The sequence below is a fragment of the Mandrillus leucophaeus genome, unplaced genomic scaffold (genome assembly GCF_000951045.1).
Source record: "Mandrillus leucophaeus isolate KB7577 unplaced genomic scaffold, Mleu.le_1.0 Scaffold69, whole genome shotgun sequence".
Lineage (NCBI taxonomy): Eukaryota > Metazoa > Chordata > Mammalia > Primates > Cercopithecidae > Mandrillus > Mandrillus leucophaeus.
This window is the reverse complement of record NW_012107474.1, coordinates 3469640-3484596: the sequence shown is the minus strand read 5'-3', so window position 1 is coordinate 3484596 and position 14957 is coordinate 3469640. Positions and strand designations below refer to the sequence as shown.

At 50.0% G+C, this 14957-nt stretch overlaps 1 protein-coding gene across 3 annotated transcripts in view; it reads left to right on the top strand.

Annotated features, from left to right (window-relative positions):
• The first annotated feature begins 2556 nt into the window (after positions 1-2556).
• UBASH3A (ubiquitin associated and SH3 domain containing A) overlaps positions 2557-14957 on the top strand; it is a 47773-nt gene continuing 35372 nt past the window's right edge. For all 3 annotated transcript variants that reach the window (XR_001008495.1, XM_012002568.1, XM_012002567.1), the window contains exons 1-5: positions 2557-2795; positions 4889-4942; positions 7920-8106; positions 11318-11516; positions 14741-14910. Coding sequence is in view for 2 of the 3 variants with exons in the window: in XM_012002568.1 (XP_011857958.1) it covers positions 2683-2795; positions 4889-4942; positions 7920-8106; positions 11318-11516; positions 14741-14910 (723 nt within the window). In the remaining variant the exon portion in view is untranslated. The remainder of the gene's footprint in view (positions 2796-4888; positions 4943-7919; positions 8107-11317; positions 11517-14740; positions 14911-14957) is intronic.

Below are 14957 nucleotides of genomic sequence, written 5' to 3'. Positions count from 1 at the left end.
TTTTTTTTTTTTTTCTTGAGACGGGGTCTCATTCTGTCATCTAGGCTGGAGTGCAGTGATGCAATCACAGCTCACTGCAGCCTTGACTTCTTGGATCTATGGTAAGAGTCTCTAGCACTAAACTCTCTCCCGATTTCCAAATCATTTAAAAAATATTTTTTTTTTTTTTTTTTTTTTGAGATGAAGTCTCACTCTACTGCCCTGGCTGATCCCAAACTCCTGGGCCCAAGTGATCCTCCCACTTTGGCCTCCCAAAGTGCTGAGATTATGGGCATGAGCCTGTAGCACCATTTATCAAAAGCATTATCCTTTCCCCCATTGAATTTCATTGGCATCCTTGTTGAAAATCAATTGATTGTAGGTGTGAATCTTTTTGCACTACCCAGTTGACACACTGACACACCATGGCAACCTGATTTCTAAATGCTTATGACAAAGCAAGAGACAAAACCAGAGGGTTTAGCACTATAGTGATTAAAACAGTGTAGAATGGGCACAAAAAGGGACAAATCAAACAAGAGAGCATAACAGTTAGAAAAAACTAATCCATATGCAGTCACTTGATTTACAATAAGCCTCCTACTGCAATTCATTGGGCAAAGGATGGCCATTTCAATAGAGAAGTAGATGAAAGTTTACCCCTACCTCACACCATACACAGAATGAATTCAAATGGATCATAAAGCTAAATATGAACAGCAAAAGTAGCAAAACTTCTAGAACGAAACATAGGTGATCTTCATCAATGTTGGATCAACAACAATCTCTTGAACAGGATGAAGAAAACTAACCAGAGTTCCTACAAATTGGCAAGAAAAAGCAAACAACCTAGTGAGAAAAAAAAAAAAAAAGAACAGAATATCTGAACAGGAACTTCCCCAGAGAAGATATTCAAATGGACAATAAGCCTGTGAAATGATGCTCAATATCATTATGCCTCAGGGAAATACAAATGGAAACCACACGGAGATACCACTACACACCACCCCTGCCACAGAGTGGCTAAAATTAGGGACTGATAATATTAAGTGTGAATGAGGATGTAGAGCTTTGTACAACTGCTTAGCAGCTCCTAATGGAGTTTCACATGCTCTATGATCCAACAACCCCACTCCTAGATGCACACCTAACAGAAATGCATGCACAAGGCACTCAAAGACACATACAAGAACGTCCTCAGCAACATTAGTTACAATAGCAAAACAACTAAAAACTTCCTGAATGCACATCAACAGAGAAATGGATAAATGAATTATGTTATATTTATTTTATTTATTTATTTTTGAGCTGGAGTCTCGCTCTGTCCCAGGCTGAAGTGCAGTGTGGTACAATCTCCACTCACTGCAACCTCCACCTCCTGGGTTCAAATGATTCTCCTGCCTCACCCTCCTGAGTAGCTGGGATTCCAGGCGTGCACCACCATGCCTGGCTAATTTTTGTATTTTTTAGTAGATACAGGGCTTCAACATGTTGGCCAGGCTGGTCTCGAACTCCTGACCTCAGGTGGTCCACGCCCCCCACCCTTGGCCTCCCAAAGTGCTGGGATTACAGGCATGAGCCACCACACCTGGCCAGTATATTTATTAATCAAATACTACACAGCAGTAACAGTGAACTAACTGTGGCTACAAGCAACAATGTGGATAAATTTTACAGGCATAATTTGAGGAAAAAGAAACTAGACATGATAGAGAATATGCTATATGGTTCTATTTATATGAGGCTCAACAACAGGCACAATTCGTGTACAAGCGATATAGCAGTTTACTTTCTGGGGGAGGGAGGAGATAACTGGAGGAGGCTGGGCTGGGGGCAGAGGTGCATCTGAGGTTCTGAGAATGTTCCAGAGCAGGCTTTCTCCACCTTGGCACTACTGACATTTTGCTGGGGAGACTGTCCTGGGCACTGTGACATTTCCGGCCTCTACCCACTAGTGCCAGTACCGCAATGTCCACCCCACCCAGCACCACCACCACCACCTCATTTTGGAAACAAAAATGTCTCCAGACATCGCTAAATGTCCCCTCAGGTGGGAGAGGTACAAAATTCCCCTGGTTGCCCTGTTTTATTTTGGGTCGTGGGGGAATTAGGGGTGTGGGTTCATTTATGGAAATTCCTTGAGCTATACACATATGATTCATCAACTTTTCTGTACACATATTAAGCTTTTAAAGTTTTTAAAATAAAAAAACAAGTCAACGAATGACTGAAAGAACCAGTAAGTTTTCCAGCAGAGACAATAGATAAAGTGGGATTTAATGTCTTGTTTGCAGACAAGGAGACTGGGATCCAGGGTGGGTCAGGGCAGGGGGCCAGCAGGATCCAGGAGGGAACTCATTCCCTGACTTCTCCTCCACTTCCTTCCCCCACGCTCTCATGCGTTCTTGCTCCCAAACACTAGACAAGTCCCTGTAGAGGCTGATCCCATGCAGGGGCTCAGTTGGACCTTTAGCCTCGAACCCCATGGAGGAAACAGTTAGGATTGGTGGACGCTGCACCCAGCATCCTGCAAACAGAATTCTGAAAACCGATATCTCATGCAAACAGGATATCAACTTTTGTCAGAAAGATCAAAAAGGGCTTGAGGTTTTTCTTCGCAGCCTCAGCCTTGCCTCTCCCCCTGTTGCTTTATCTCCTCATTTCTGTGTGCAGGCGAGCTTCTTGGCCCACAGGCAGGAAGAGATGGCAGCCGGGGAGACGCAGCTCTACGCCAAGGTCTCCAACAAGCTCAAGGGCCGCAGCACCCCCTTGCTCCTGGAGCCCCTCCTGGCCATGGGCTTCCCGGTGCACACCGCGTGAGTACTGCCCAGAGACCCCGGGGCCCAGCCAGCGGGGCTGGAGCCAGACCCTGCTGCGGCCCCTCACATGGAGCTGCAGGGGTGGAGGGCACAGCTTCCTGCCAAAGCAGTGCACCTTGCAGGGTGAGACACTGCCTCTGCACAGGGCCCTCCTCTGCTTTTCGTAAATGAGGTGATCTTGACCAAGCTTGTCCAAACCACGTGTGGCCCAGGACAGCTTGGAATGCTGCCCAACACAAATTGGTAAACTTTCTTAAAACATTATGAGTTTTGTTTTGTTTTGTTTTTTTAGCTCATCAGCTATTATTAGTGTTAGTGTGTGTGTGTATTATCAGTGTTAGTTTATGTGTGGCCGAGGGAGGCAAAAGAATACCTCTGATATTCTTGACCTTTTAAAGACCTGCTCTGCTGGCTGAATGGGAGACCCTGAAATGTGTGAAAATCAGAAGCCATGTATTACTCCGGGTGCTCCATTTTGGGGGTCTGGAGGAGCTTGGGCCTGGTTGTAACCTCTTTGTGTGCAGCTCAGTGACTCTGAAGGTAGCATTTCAAGACGTTCAAACTCTAATGTGAAAGGCCCCAAAGCCCGCTGCGTCTCTACCACCAGGACCACCTGTCAGCAGGGCTGTGCTTCCACACTGCCCAGGGAAAGTCACTTGTCCTCAGGGAGAATCGCCTGAGTGTCTGATAACGAAACAAATGGGTAGGAGACTAGACACAGTGTGAGCGTGACCCTGCTGACCCAAGGGAAAGGCCTGCATGTGGAAGAGCTTAGCCCTCGGAGTTACCACTCTCGGAGAGGGAGGACATGATACCAACATTGGGTTACAGCTTTCATGGCAAACCAGTGCCCTAGATCCGACCCATTCATTTTTTCACATGGAAAAATGTATCAGAAACACACTTTTGGTAACTTTGGGTTGGGGAAGGAGCTAAACTTTCCTTCCACACTATAACAAAAGCTTGGCCAAATTGGGTGAAGTAACTTTGAAGCTAGATAAACCCCTTTCTTCTCCCCAAGTCAGTGCTTTGTCGTCACTGTTATGTTCGAGCTAAGTCGGGGGGCTTTGAATGGGGAGTGGGGTCAGGCGTGTGCAGGGCGGCCACCAGGCACCGTCCAGGCAGCACAGACAAGGCAGGTTTTGTCCACTGCTTGCCACCCAGTGCAGGCAGGACACTGGGCCCAGAGAGTGCATTAGTGGCAGGGGTGGGACTCAAACCAGGTCTCCATGCCTTTGAAGGAGTTCACGCTGGATTTTACAGAGCACCTCAAAGTAAGGGCCCTGCACCAAGGCTGCCCTGTTCAAACCTCTCCAGGTGGCCACAGCCCCATCAGTACCCGCCCAAATAGCAGCATTGGGCATCACGTGGTGGGCTCCTCATGGATGCCCGCCATTTCCAGTACGCATTCCTGATAAATTACCTTATCTATATTCCATTCTGTTTCATCTGGTCCAGTTCTACCCAATTCAATGGAATGTACGTACGTCCCAGGTTACCGTGATGAATAAGACTCAGCCCTGCGTTCAGGGAGCTTTGGTCTAGCAGGGCAGAGCCGTGGACGCAAGGGGACTGTGTGAGCTGTGACAAGTGTCTGCCTGGGTGCTTTGGGAAGGGCTGTTTCCCAGCGGGGGAGAGGTGTAGGAGGCGAGCCTGGGGATCGGGCCGTTTCGCTAAGTGATGCTGGGGCGAAGGAAGCGTTTGTCAGGGAAGCGTGTGTCCCAGCTGGGGGCACTTTCCACAAGGTGGGTCCATTAGCTCTAGGCAGTGGGGAGGGGCAGGCCAGGGAATGGGATTGCAGGAGCAGGCGGAGGTCAGGTCCTCAGCACTGAGACCCCGTGCCAAGGGCTGAAGCAGGTAGCCAGGGAAGGAAAGTGGTGGGGAGGTGTGAGCTGGTCAGCATTGTCCAAAACCACAATGGCACACTCAGGGGACAGGCGCCTGGGCACGCGCCAGCTGGAAGTTCAGCATCAGGCCCTCTTCAGAGCACATCCCAAAGATCCTGGGTGTGCAAGGCTACACCCCCCCTCTCTGACCCTTTTCCCAAGAATGGGCTACGTGACTCTGTGCCTGTGTCCGCTCTTCTGCAGGCTGAAAGCATTGGCAGCCACGGGGAGGAAGACGGCGGAGGAAGCCTTGGTCTGGTGAGTGCAGCTGCTCCTGTAGACCTGGGGGTGTTTGGACTGAATGCCCTGTGCTCGAGGGCTCCCTCCCACCAGGGTGGACACCAGGAAAAGCCGGGAGCCTCTGGGTGGGATGGGGCCACTGCGGAAGTAAAACAAAATAACCTCCCTGCCTATCCACAGTGCACTGAGGGAGCAGCACAGGGCTTTGGTTAACCATGGAAAGAGATGGAGAGAACTTTTAACAAGGCTTTTTTCACTTACAAATCTGATTCAATCCAATTTGACTGCCAAGAAGTACAGGTTCATGTGCTTTGTTGAGTAAATGGGGAAGACATAATTGTTGTGTTGTGATAAGCACATAAATTAGGGTAATTGTTAGAATAAAGTAAATAATTAGGGTAAAAATGGTAACATCTGGGTTATATATTAGTACTGCTAATATTCAACCTATATGAGTAATTGAAGAGTAGGCTAGGATTTTGCATCCTTGTGTTTGACTAAGTCCTCCTCAACCGCCTACTATGATGGACAAGATTGAGATAGATAGAAGGATGTTTGTGTTTATTGATAGAAAGATTTGAGACATAATTGACATCTTTGCTGATAGAAATAGCGGCCACCACACTCTGGGGCTGCCTCTGAGGAGAAGGGAGTTTACTGGTGGTCATGAAGCCCTCTAAGGGCGCCAGGTGTGTGGGTCAGGTGAGGCTCTGATTCGAGGTGGCCTCACTAGGTACCAGCTGTGTGAGTGATTCTGCAAGTCACCCGCTGCCATGGGCCTGTTCTCTGCTCTGGGGATGGAGAGGAGGGCCCCCAGTTCTCTAAGACCCTCTCCCGCCTGGATGTGCTGTGGGGAGTCCTTCATCCTCTGCCCTGAGATAGCCACGGGGAAAATCAAACAACAAAAGCCAGGTCCCTGGAGGCTGGAGCCCTCCCCAAAGCAGGGGGCAGTTACTGATCCTGGGCCTCTGAGCGTGCAGAGTTCCCAATGGGATGCTCCTCCTCCTCCAGAAAGTGTAGGCCACCGGCAAAATGGGCAATGCCTTCACAGACCCCACTGAAGCCAGTTGCCAATTTTGAATCAGAAACAAGCCCACTGCTGTGAGGGGCATGGCCAGCACCTGCCCATTGCAACCCAGTCAATAAGACTGGGAAACCCACCAAAAAACAGGGAGGCACTGGGGTCCCCTAGACTCAGTCAAGAGCACCCCAACCTCTCACTGGTAACCAGGGAGGTGGGGCAAATTAAGATATCATTAGAGCAAACAAGGTAACTCCAAGCATTGATGAGGATGAGGGAAGCGGGGGCCTCACACGTCACTGGTGTCACTGAGGGAGGCAGTGCTGGGTGTCTGCCAACCCTGGCAATGTGCACAGCCCACCAGCCTGCTTGAGGATCTAAGCAGATTCCCTGTAGAAACGCAAGGAGCCTAAAGAGACATGTACGAAGATCTTGATTACAGGGTTATTAAATGGTTTTAAAATAAAATAATTTAGATGTTCATCAATGCGAGAATGAACAAGTGCAACATTATATATGTACACAATGAACTATTACACAGCCTTTAACAAATTCACACTGATGAACTTCACTAGACATGTGTGTATCAACGGGGATTAATTGCAAAGACATGGCGGAGGAAAAATGCCAGTTGCAGAATAATTTGAACAACGGCTTATGATTTATGTAAAACAAGTGCTATCTGTAAGTCCATTACTTAACTTTCTGAGAGAAAACAAAGCAGCTTCACCCCCGGGCTGAACCCTGGAAAGGGGGAGGGTAGGAATCACGATGGGGAGGACAGGTAACTTCCTTTGTGATTTTTATTGAAGAGAATATGGTCTTGCATAAGTTCTGTTTCCTTCAGTGATTGAATACTGCTTTCTAAATTGAAAATTATATCACAAGCACTTCGCTGAGTACTTAGAAATTCTTCAAAAGCACGATTTCTCATGAATGCACGATAAATAGATTTGCTATCAATTATGGAGTTTTTCTTCTTTCTTATTCTAAATAACCCTAAATAAATGTTTCACGTGTAAAGTTTTGCCTATACAGTACTTCATGCTCTTTCCTCAGGAGAAATTTCTGGAAGTAGAATTATTAGTTCAAAGGGTGTAGGCATTTTAAGACTCTCAATACCTATGGGCAAATTGCTTCACATAAAAGTTGAAAAGTCTGTCCTTAAGTCCTGCTTCACCTTTGGCACATTGAGCAGAACTTTTATACTTTTTATTTTAAAAAATCTTTGTTAACTTGACAGATGAGAAAAATGCTGTCTCGGAGCTATTTTATTTTCATTTTTATTGTTAGTGACAAAAAACTCCTATGTTGGGTCATCCGTCATTTTTCCTTTAATTTAAAATAACTGTCTGCCTGAAATCCCAGCTACTCAGGAGGCTGAGGCAGGGAAATCGCTTGAACCCGGGAGGCGGAGGTTGCAGTGAGCTGAGATCATGCCACTGCACTCCGGCCTGGGTGACAGAGCAAGGCTCCATCTCAAACATAAAATAAAACAAACTAACAGTCTGAATCTAAAGAAACGTAGTAGCTACCTAAATTTTGTCTAGGTTTTTGGTTTTGGTTTTTATACGTAATTTGAAGTTTGAGGTAAAATACAAATATGAGGTTTTCCCACAAAATTTTCCCACACCATCAAAGAGATGCTGGGCCTACAGATCATTTGAAGACCAGGTTTTGGGTCTTGATGTCAACTTCCTTTCATTTTTTTCCACCTTTGACTTTGGAATCAGACTAAGGTGGGTCTGAGAGCAGCACGGGCACTGACCAGGTCTGTGCCACACACAGCCCTGCTGCAGGTGCCTCCCACCAGTAGGATGGCTGTGAGATTAATTTATGTCATGAGCATATATGATGTGTTCAGTGTGCCCTATAATTCTGCATTGCTGTCATTGTCATTCTCTTGTGTGTCCTCGAAGGGGAAAAATCTTTTTGTTGTGACAGTGGGTGAAGCCGGCTTGCTCTCTGTTGCAGGCTACATGATCATGGCAATGACCCTTCCCTAGATGACCCCATCCCCCAGGAGTATGCCCTTTTCCTCTGTCCAACGGGGCCCCTGCTGGAAAAACTTCAAGAGTTCTGGAGAGAGAGCAAGCGCCAGTGTGCAAAGAACAGAGCTCATGAGGTCTTCCCGCATGTGACACTCTGTGACTTCTTCACGGTGAGTCAACCCAGTGTGCCTTCGATGCTCATCATCACCACAGCTGGAGGCATTTTTTCTATGCTAACTAGGCCGTGATGGGACAAAGTTGACTTATTTAAATGGGATGGTCCAGAACTGCATCATTAGCTGGCACCTTCATGTGAGCAGTCCTTTATTTTCCTTTTTGCCTTCATCTGGTCAACTCCTATTCATCCTTCAGAACCCAACTCATTTATCCTCTCCCCTTTTTGAGTCTTCTCCAGCTCCCCAGGCAAAAGAAGTTGCCGCCCATTTTCTTGTTCACGTGTCTAGTGGCACTTTTGTATCATATGGGCCATGTGTCTAGTGCAGCACTGCATCCCTCACCAGACTGAGTCCCTCAAGGGAAGGCAGATGCTTCACTCATCTTTGCACCCTCAGAAACTAGCACAGCCCCTAAAACAGAGTTGGCCCTTCCAAAATGTGTGATAAGTCAACTCCAAGGACAGGTGATTGTTGGTTACCCCCAAATGCAAAACTTTTCCCTGTCTCAGGGACCAGCCCTCTGATTCAGAAAGAAATGGCCCAGTGGGTAGCTCCACAGTGGCACAAAATGGCCCAGCGGGCAGCTCCACAGGGGCACTGGGAAAGCAAGAAGGATGTGGGGACTGCTCAGGAGAAAATAAGGAGAAGGGAGGGACAGACAGCCACTGCCCTCCTCAGCTCCACCAGAGGGGCCTGAGGAAGGGCACACCCACTTCCGCTACCACGGCCTGGCCCCAACTCTGCTGTTGGCAAACCGATATGTCCCACCCATTTCAAGGGATTCCATCAGGGCCCAAGGAACCCTCCATTCCAACACCAGGCCCCTCGGTGCTGGATGGAAAGGAGGAATGCAAACCTCTGCAGGTAAAAGATTTCTGGAAGATGTCCCAGGAGAAGCAGCACCTTCCAAAGCCTCCAACCACCACCCCAGATTGCCCGAGACTTGCAGGGATTCCCCGAACACAAGACTAAGCCTGGGAAATCCCCAGGCAAACCGAGAGAGTTTTCACCCTACATCGACATCAATGGCACTTGTGACAAGCAGACTCCTTCTGGCTCACCTTCTGGAGCTAACGCGGAAAGGCAAGGCAGCCCAAGTTGTGTGACACAGCTCAGAAATCAGGGTAGGCCTTGGCCCCCAGCTCCTTCCCCAGTCCACTGAGGCACAAGCACACACACACAAACACAGACACAGACACACACATAGCTCACACACATAGACACACACAGATTGACACAGAGACTTACACATGCACACAGATACACACACATACATGCATACAGACAGATATAGGCACACAGACACACACAGATAGACACAGAGACATACACACGGCACACACAGATATACACACATACATGCATACAGACATACACAGAGACACACAGATACACACAGACATACACATATATACATATATACATGGATACAGACATACACAGACACACACAGACACACATACATGTACATAGGTACACATGCACGCAGATACACACAGATATACATACACAGGAATACAAAGATACATGCACATAGACACACACAGACACACACAGAGAGGCACAGACACACACACAGAGACACACATTAGATACACACACATACACATGCACAGACACATAAGCACCACATACACACATATGCACACAGATACACACATGCATACACACAGACACACATATAGACATACGCAGACACACAGACACACATAGACATACCCACATGCAGACACACACAGACACACACACACATATAGACATGGGCAGACACACACACACTCACACACCTCCCTCTGTTGTCAGCTCCTCCCAGTCCCTCACCCTGGGTCTGGCCTGGCCATGGTTAGTGGAGCTCCCCTCGCAGCCAGAAGAGCGTAACGGAGACTCACTGTGTACCTTTGATGCTGTAAAATGAAAACACTAATCTTCTGAAGTGTGATATTGATCACAGCTACATTTATAATCTGACTATTCTTGAAAATTACATATCCGAGGCGAAGAAACACAATGTGAGACGGATTCAGGAATGGACATGGGTTCACTGGGTGGTTTTGTGTTGAGTGCTGTTGAGGGCTGCAGACAAAATAGACAGGGAGGAACGTCAGGCCGGCCTGTCCACAGGGAGGTGGAAGCTGCATTAAACACTGTGATCTGGCCTCATATTTGGGCTTGTAAGAAGGACTATGGAAAATTCCAAGGGCAGCCCGGTGCTGGGAAGAGAAGGGATCAGGTCATCTCCCGCCAGGAGGATGTGGTGTCAGGTTTCCCCTGTGGTCTGATGTGGCCAATGGCACTGGGAAGGTCTTCAAGCCCAGGAAGCAGCCTGACCAGGGCAGTGGGCAACACCAAGCCCAGATGCCAGGAGAGGCTGTGTCTGGCTAGAGGATGGTAGTTGGAGCCCCATGGGCAAGGCTGTTGGGCCAGCACCTGTCGGGCTCTGTGGGCAGGCTGAACCCTTGAGAGGGATTCTCCAGGTGACAGAGAGCCTGCGGCCTCAGGGGTGGGAGTTGCATCAGAAAGAGGGTCCTACAGCCACATGGGGGCCATCATGGAGGCCAGGCCAGGGGCTGTGCAGGCTCAGGTCCTCCAGGGAGCAGACCCCAAGGCAGAATTCCAAGTGCAGGAGACACACAGGGGAGAGACTGCTGGTGAAGGCAAAAGAGGAGGAGAGGGTTGGAGGCAGGGCAGAGCCTCAGTCCTTAGAGGAGGCCCCTGTGGAACCTGACTCAGTGCTCAGCCGTGGACAAGACGGCAGCACCACAGCTGGAAGTGCAGCTGAGTCCCCCTCACTACAGGCTCTAAGCAGTGCCTGGGCAGCCCTGGAGTCTTCTAGAAACCTCCAGAAGCCAAGTCATGCAGACCTGAGCAAAGCAGTGGGCCATGGGACTGAGGAAAGGGCCTGGCAGGTGACGAGCACATGCGGTGGAGGGAGGGGATGCAGTTCAAGGACCAGGGGATTTCTAACCTGGGCACCTAAAGGAGACTCCATTCCGCAAAGAAACTTACCTGAAATATTTGAAAAACCGAGGTCCAGGTATAGAACAAATCCATAACCTCAGACACACAGGGACGCAATAAATTATGTTACAGTGCTTTGAACAGAAAAGAATCTCACTTGAATTGCTGCCTGATTGTTATTAATTAAATCAATAGATGACTTCTGATGAGAGGTGTGGAAACACAGGCTCTGTCTCTGTCCCCTTAGTGTGAAGACCAGAGGGTGGAGTGCCTGTATGAGGCACTGAAGAGGGCTGGAGACAGACTCCTGGGCTCCTTCCCCACGGCCGTGCCCCTGGCTCTCCATTCCTCCATCAGCTACCTCGGCTTCTTCGTCAACGGCAGCCCCGCAGACATCATCCGGGAATTCGCGATGACCTTCGCCACGGAAGCATCTCTCTTAGCAGGTGGGCAGCCCTGACCAGTGGCAAACACAGGGCCGGGTTCACGGTGAGTGAGCTCTGTGCAGCAGGGACGAGCTCCTGGCACATGGATTTCCGTGGGTGGGTTCCAGGGGGGCAGAGCCCAGCAGCAACGGTGGGATGGCTGGGTGGGCTTTCTTCCAGGCTCAGTGGCTGCACCTGTCCTCACCCAGGCACTTCCAGTTCCCACTTCTGGATTTTCAGCCAGGTGCCTGGACATGGCCTTAACCTGAGGCTGAACAATTAAACTAGCGCCTCCCTTCGTGAGCCACTACATCCTTCAAAAATGTAAGCCGTTAGAAAGCTTCCGGACCAGCTTTGGTCTTCTCTTTAGGTGGGAATAACCTTTATTCGCATTATGTGGTTTCTCAAATGCTTAGCTGTATGCCAACAGCCTGGGAAAGTGCCCCAGAAGGGTGTGCCAAGCATCAAGCCTGAGTGGGTGACCGTGATGGGGTTGGAGGCTGGGGCACATAGGGAGTCAGGGCCTCCCCTGCTCGGCCTTGAGTGGGAGACACACAAGTCCTACATGACTTATTTCTGTATTTTCAGTATGAGCTTAGTGCTCTCTCCTTGGCCTCTCCGGGGAAAGATTATGTAGACTCATATCGAGAATCATCAAAATTCCCTTCTCTCCGAACACCAGCCCTGGTCTGGAGACCAAAGCTACCACTGGGGTTTAGTGGAAAGGATTGTGGACTTGATGTCAGAAGGCGTGATTTTTTTCTGTGTCCCTGATGAGTGGCGTGACCTTAATCAAGTCATGTCCACTATCTCTGTCTCTTTTTCTTTCTCTACAAAACAATGAGGGCTCTCACTCTTCAAGAACAGTGTTGCCTGAGTCTGTGGCCCATCCCACCATAGTTCCCAGGACACAGAAGGCACTCAGTATTGCCGTGATTTGTCAACTCTGAAATCTGATGAGGCTGCAGTGCCTTGGTGGGAGGGCTCCCCACTTTCTCTCCCCGGGAGTGTGTCCGTCTCTGTCCTCAGACATGCATGAAACACAGATCCTGGCCTGTAAATCCATCCATGAATCCTGGGCTTCCACTTAGATGGCAGCTTGTGAGTCTGGAGATCGAATCTGCTGGATAAGTAGAAAGTCACCCCCGGTCTTTGTGGATTAGTCTCCTTTATCAAATGATGGCTCTTTCACACCCAAGCCCTCCCCCAGTGAACCTCACTGGCAGCATCTTAAAAACAGAAAGACTGAGGCTGAAAAGGGTAAAGTGCCTGCCCAAGGTCACTGTGGTGTGTGGAGTGGTATCCCCTAAAAATGTATGTCCACCAGGAACTTCAGAATGTGACCTCAGTTGGGAATAGGGCCTGTGCAGATGCGACTGGTTGGGAGGAGGTCACACAGGATTAGGGTGGGTCCCGGGAAGTGTAGAGGCCGCACAGAGACACGGATGAGTGGCGTGACCTTAATCAAGTCATGTCCACTGTTTTGTCTCAGTCATGCGCTGACCGAGGCAGAGACTGGAGTGATGTAGCCACAAGCCAAGGGATACCTGGGGCCACCGGAAACTGGAAGAAGCCAGGAAGGACCCTTCCCGGGAGCTTTCAGGGAGAGCACAGCCCTGCCAACACCTTGATTTTGAAACTCTAGTCTCCAGACACAGGAGAAAATAAATGTCTGTTGTTTGAAACCAATCCAGTCCCCTAACCAGGCTGGTGGAGCTGGGACCTGAACCCAGCTCTGTTCTGGCTGGCTGGGTTTATGCTGGGCAGCTCCACTTCCTGTGGGAGCCAGCACTGACCTCACATCCACGCCCTGAGCCTCAGCAGGCTCTGTCCTGCCCTTCCATGGCCCATGCCCTATGCCCTCAGCCTGACACTGAGGGGGTAGAAGGCCTCTCTCAGTGATGAGTGACCAGTCACTGCTCTGAAGTGGCCGAGGTCCCTCTTGGGGCAAGTGCATGAGGCACTCTGCCTGCGTTGGCCCTCCCCAGTGAAACGTGCCCATAGGCACAGGTCCGCAGAGAGAAGGAAACACAGGGGCCCGTTCAGAAGTCGGTGTGACTCACTGTGACGTCAGCAACCGGCAGTGGGTCTTTACCAGGCTACACTCACTCACATGGCAAGGCCGTCCTCCCTGACTGCTAAAAACAAAAGTCAGAAAAGGAATTTCCCCACCACCTACACACTCACGCCGCTCTGGGCTGCGCAGCTTCAGTGCTCGGGCTTTCCTAGAGACCGTGGGAGCTTCCCATTTGCCTCTAAAGGCTCACCTCTCACGTGGGAGACAGCAGTGGGCCCCAACTTCGGGGCTCCAGGGAAAGACTTGCATCACCCTTGACCTATTTTAGGGGATGAGCAGATCCTGTTTGTCAGTGCCTTGCCGTGGAGTGGGGGAGGGGACCTCTGTGCACTGACCCAGCGTCTCTAGCAGGAAACTTGAAGTTAGGAGGCTGATTTCCCACTGCAGCCTTGGCAAGCAGGCGCTGCCGTCCTCCAGCGAATGCTGCTGAAGCAGAAACTGGGTCAGGCCCAGAGGCTCGGTCAAGGTCGCCCTGCAAAAGGGGGCACAGCACGGCTTAAAACTAGGTCTATCCGACACCAAAGTCTGTGCTGTTCCCGTCAAGACACCGACCGCCTCCCTAGGACATAAAATACTTTGTGGCTCCACTGAAATCAGATCCTGGCTGCTTGAGTGATGCCAGCTGCTCTGCTCACTGACCCGAGAGCCCCTTGCAGACCAGGGAGGGCTAGGACCGCAGGGGCAGAGGACACCTAAAAAGACGTGAGGCTCAGCCACTCCCAGGACTTCCTGCTTCACCAAAACAAGGTGAACCTTAAAGATACTGTGTGGTTTATAGTTTTGTTGCCTAAAGAGTTTTCTTCTTGAAATTAAACAAGCCACTGAACTGGAGCTCGGGCCTGCGAGTCCAGGCCACTGGGTAACGCGCACAGCCCGGGAATGGAGCAGTCGTTTCCTCTGTGCATCTGAACCGTGCATTCGGGCAGCTAGCCTGCAAACTGATAGGCCCCCAAGACCCTGAACCCACATCTCCACATCCTCCTCCTTCCTACTTCCTGGAAAAATCTACAGGGATCCAGCCATCTCCTTTATGATGTGAGTTCTGGGCGGGCCGAATGAGCTCTGAGTTCTGACAGCCCTTGCCTTGTTGAGGAAGCACGGAGGTCAGAGGTAGGAGGCATTTAGGTAACGGTGCCCTGGCACCCTCTGTGTTCCCCTGATTTCACAGACTGCTCCGTGAAGCCTTGCACCAAGCAGCTGCATCTGACCTTGGCCCACAAGTTCTACCCCCACCACCAGAGGACGCTGGAGCAGCTGGCCAGAGCCATCCCCCTGGGCCACAGCTGCCAGTGGACAGCTGCACTCTACTCCCGAGACATGCGCTTTGTGCACTACCAGGTAAGAGAGCTGAGCAGGGGCTCAGAAGAAGCAAACAAATGGGCCGG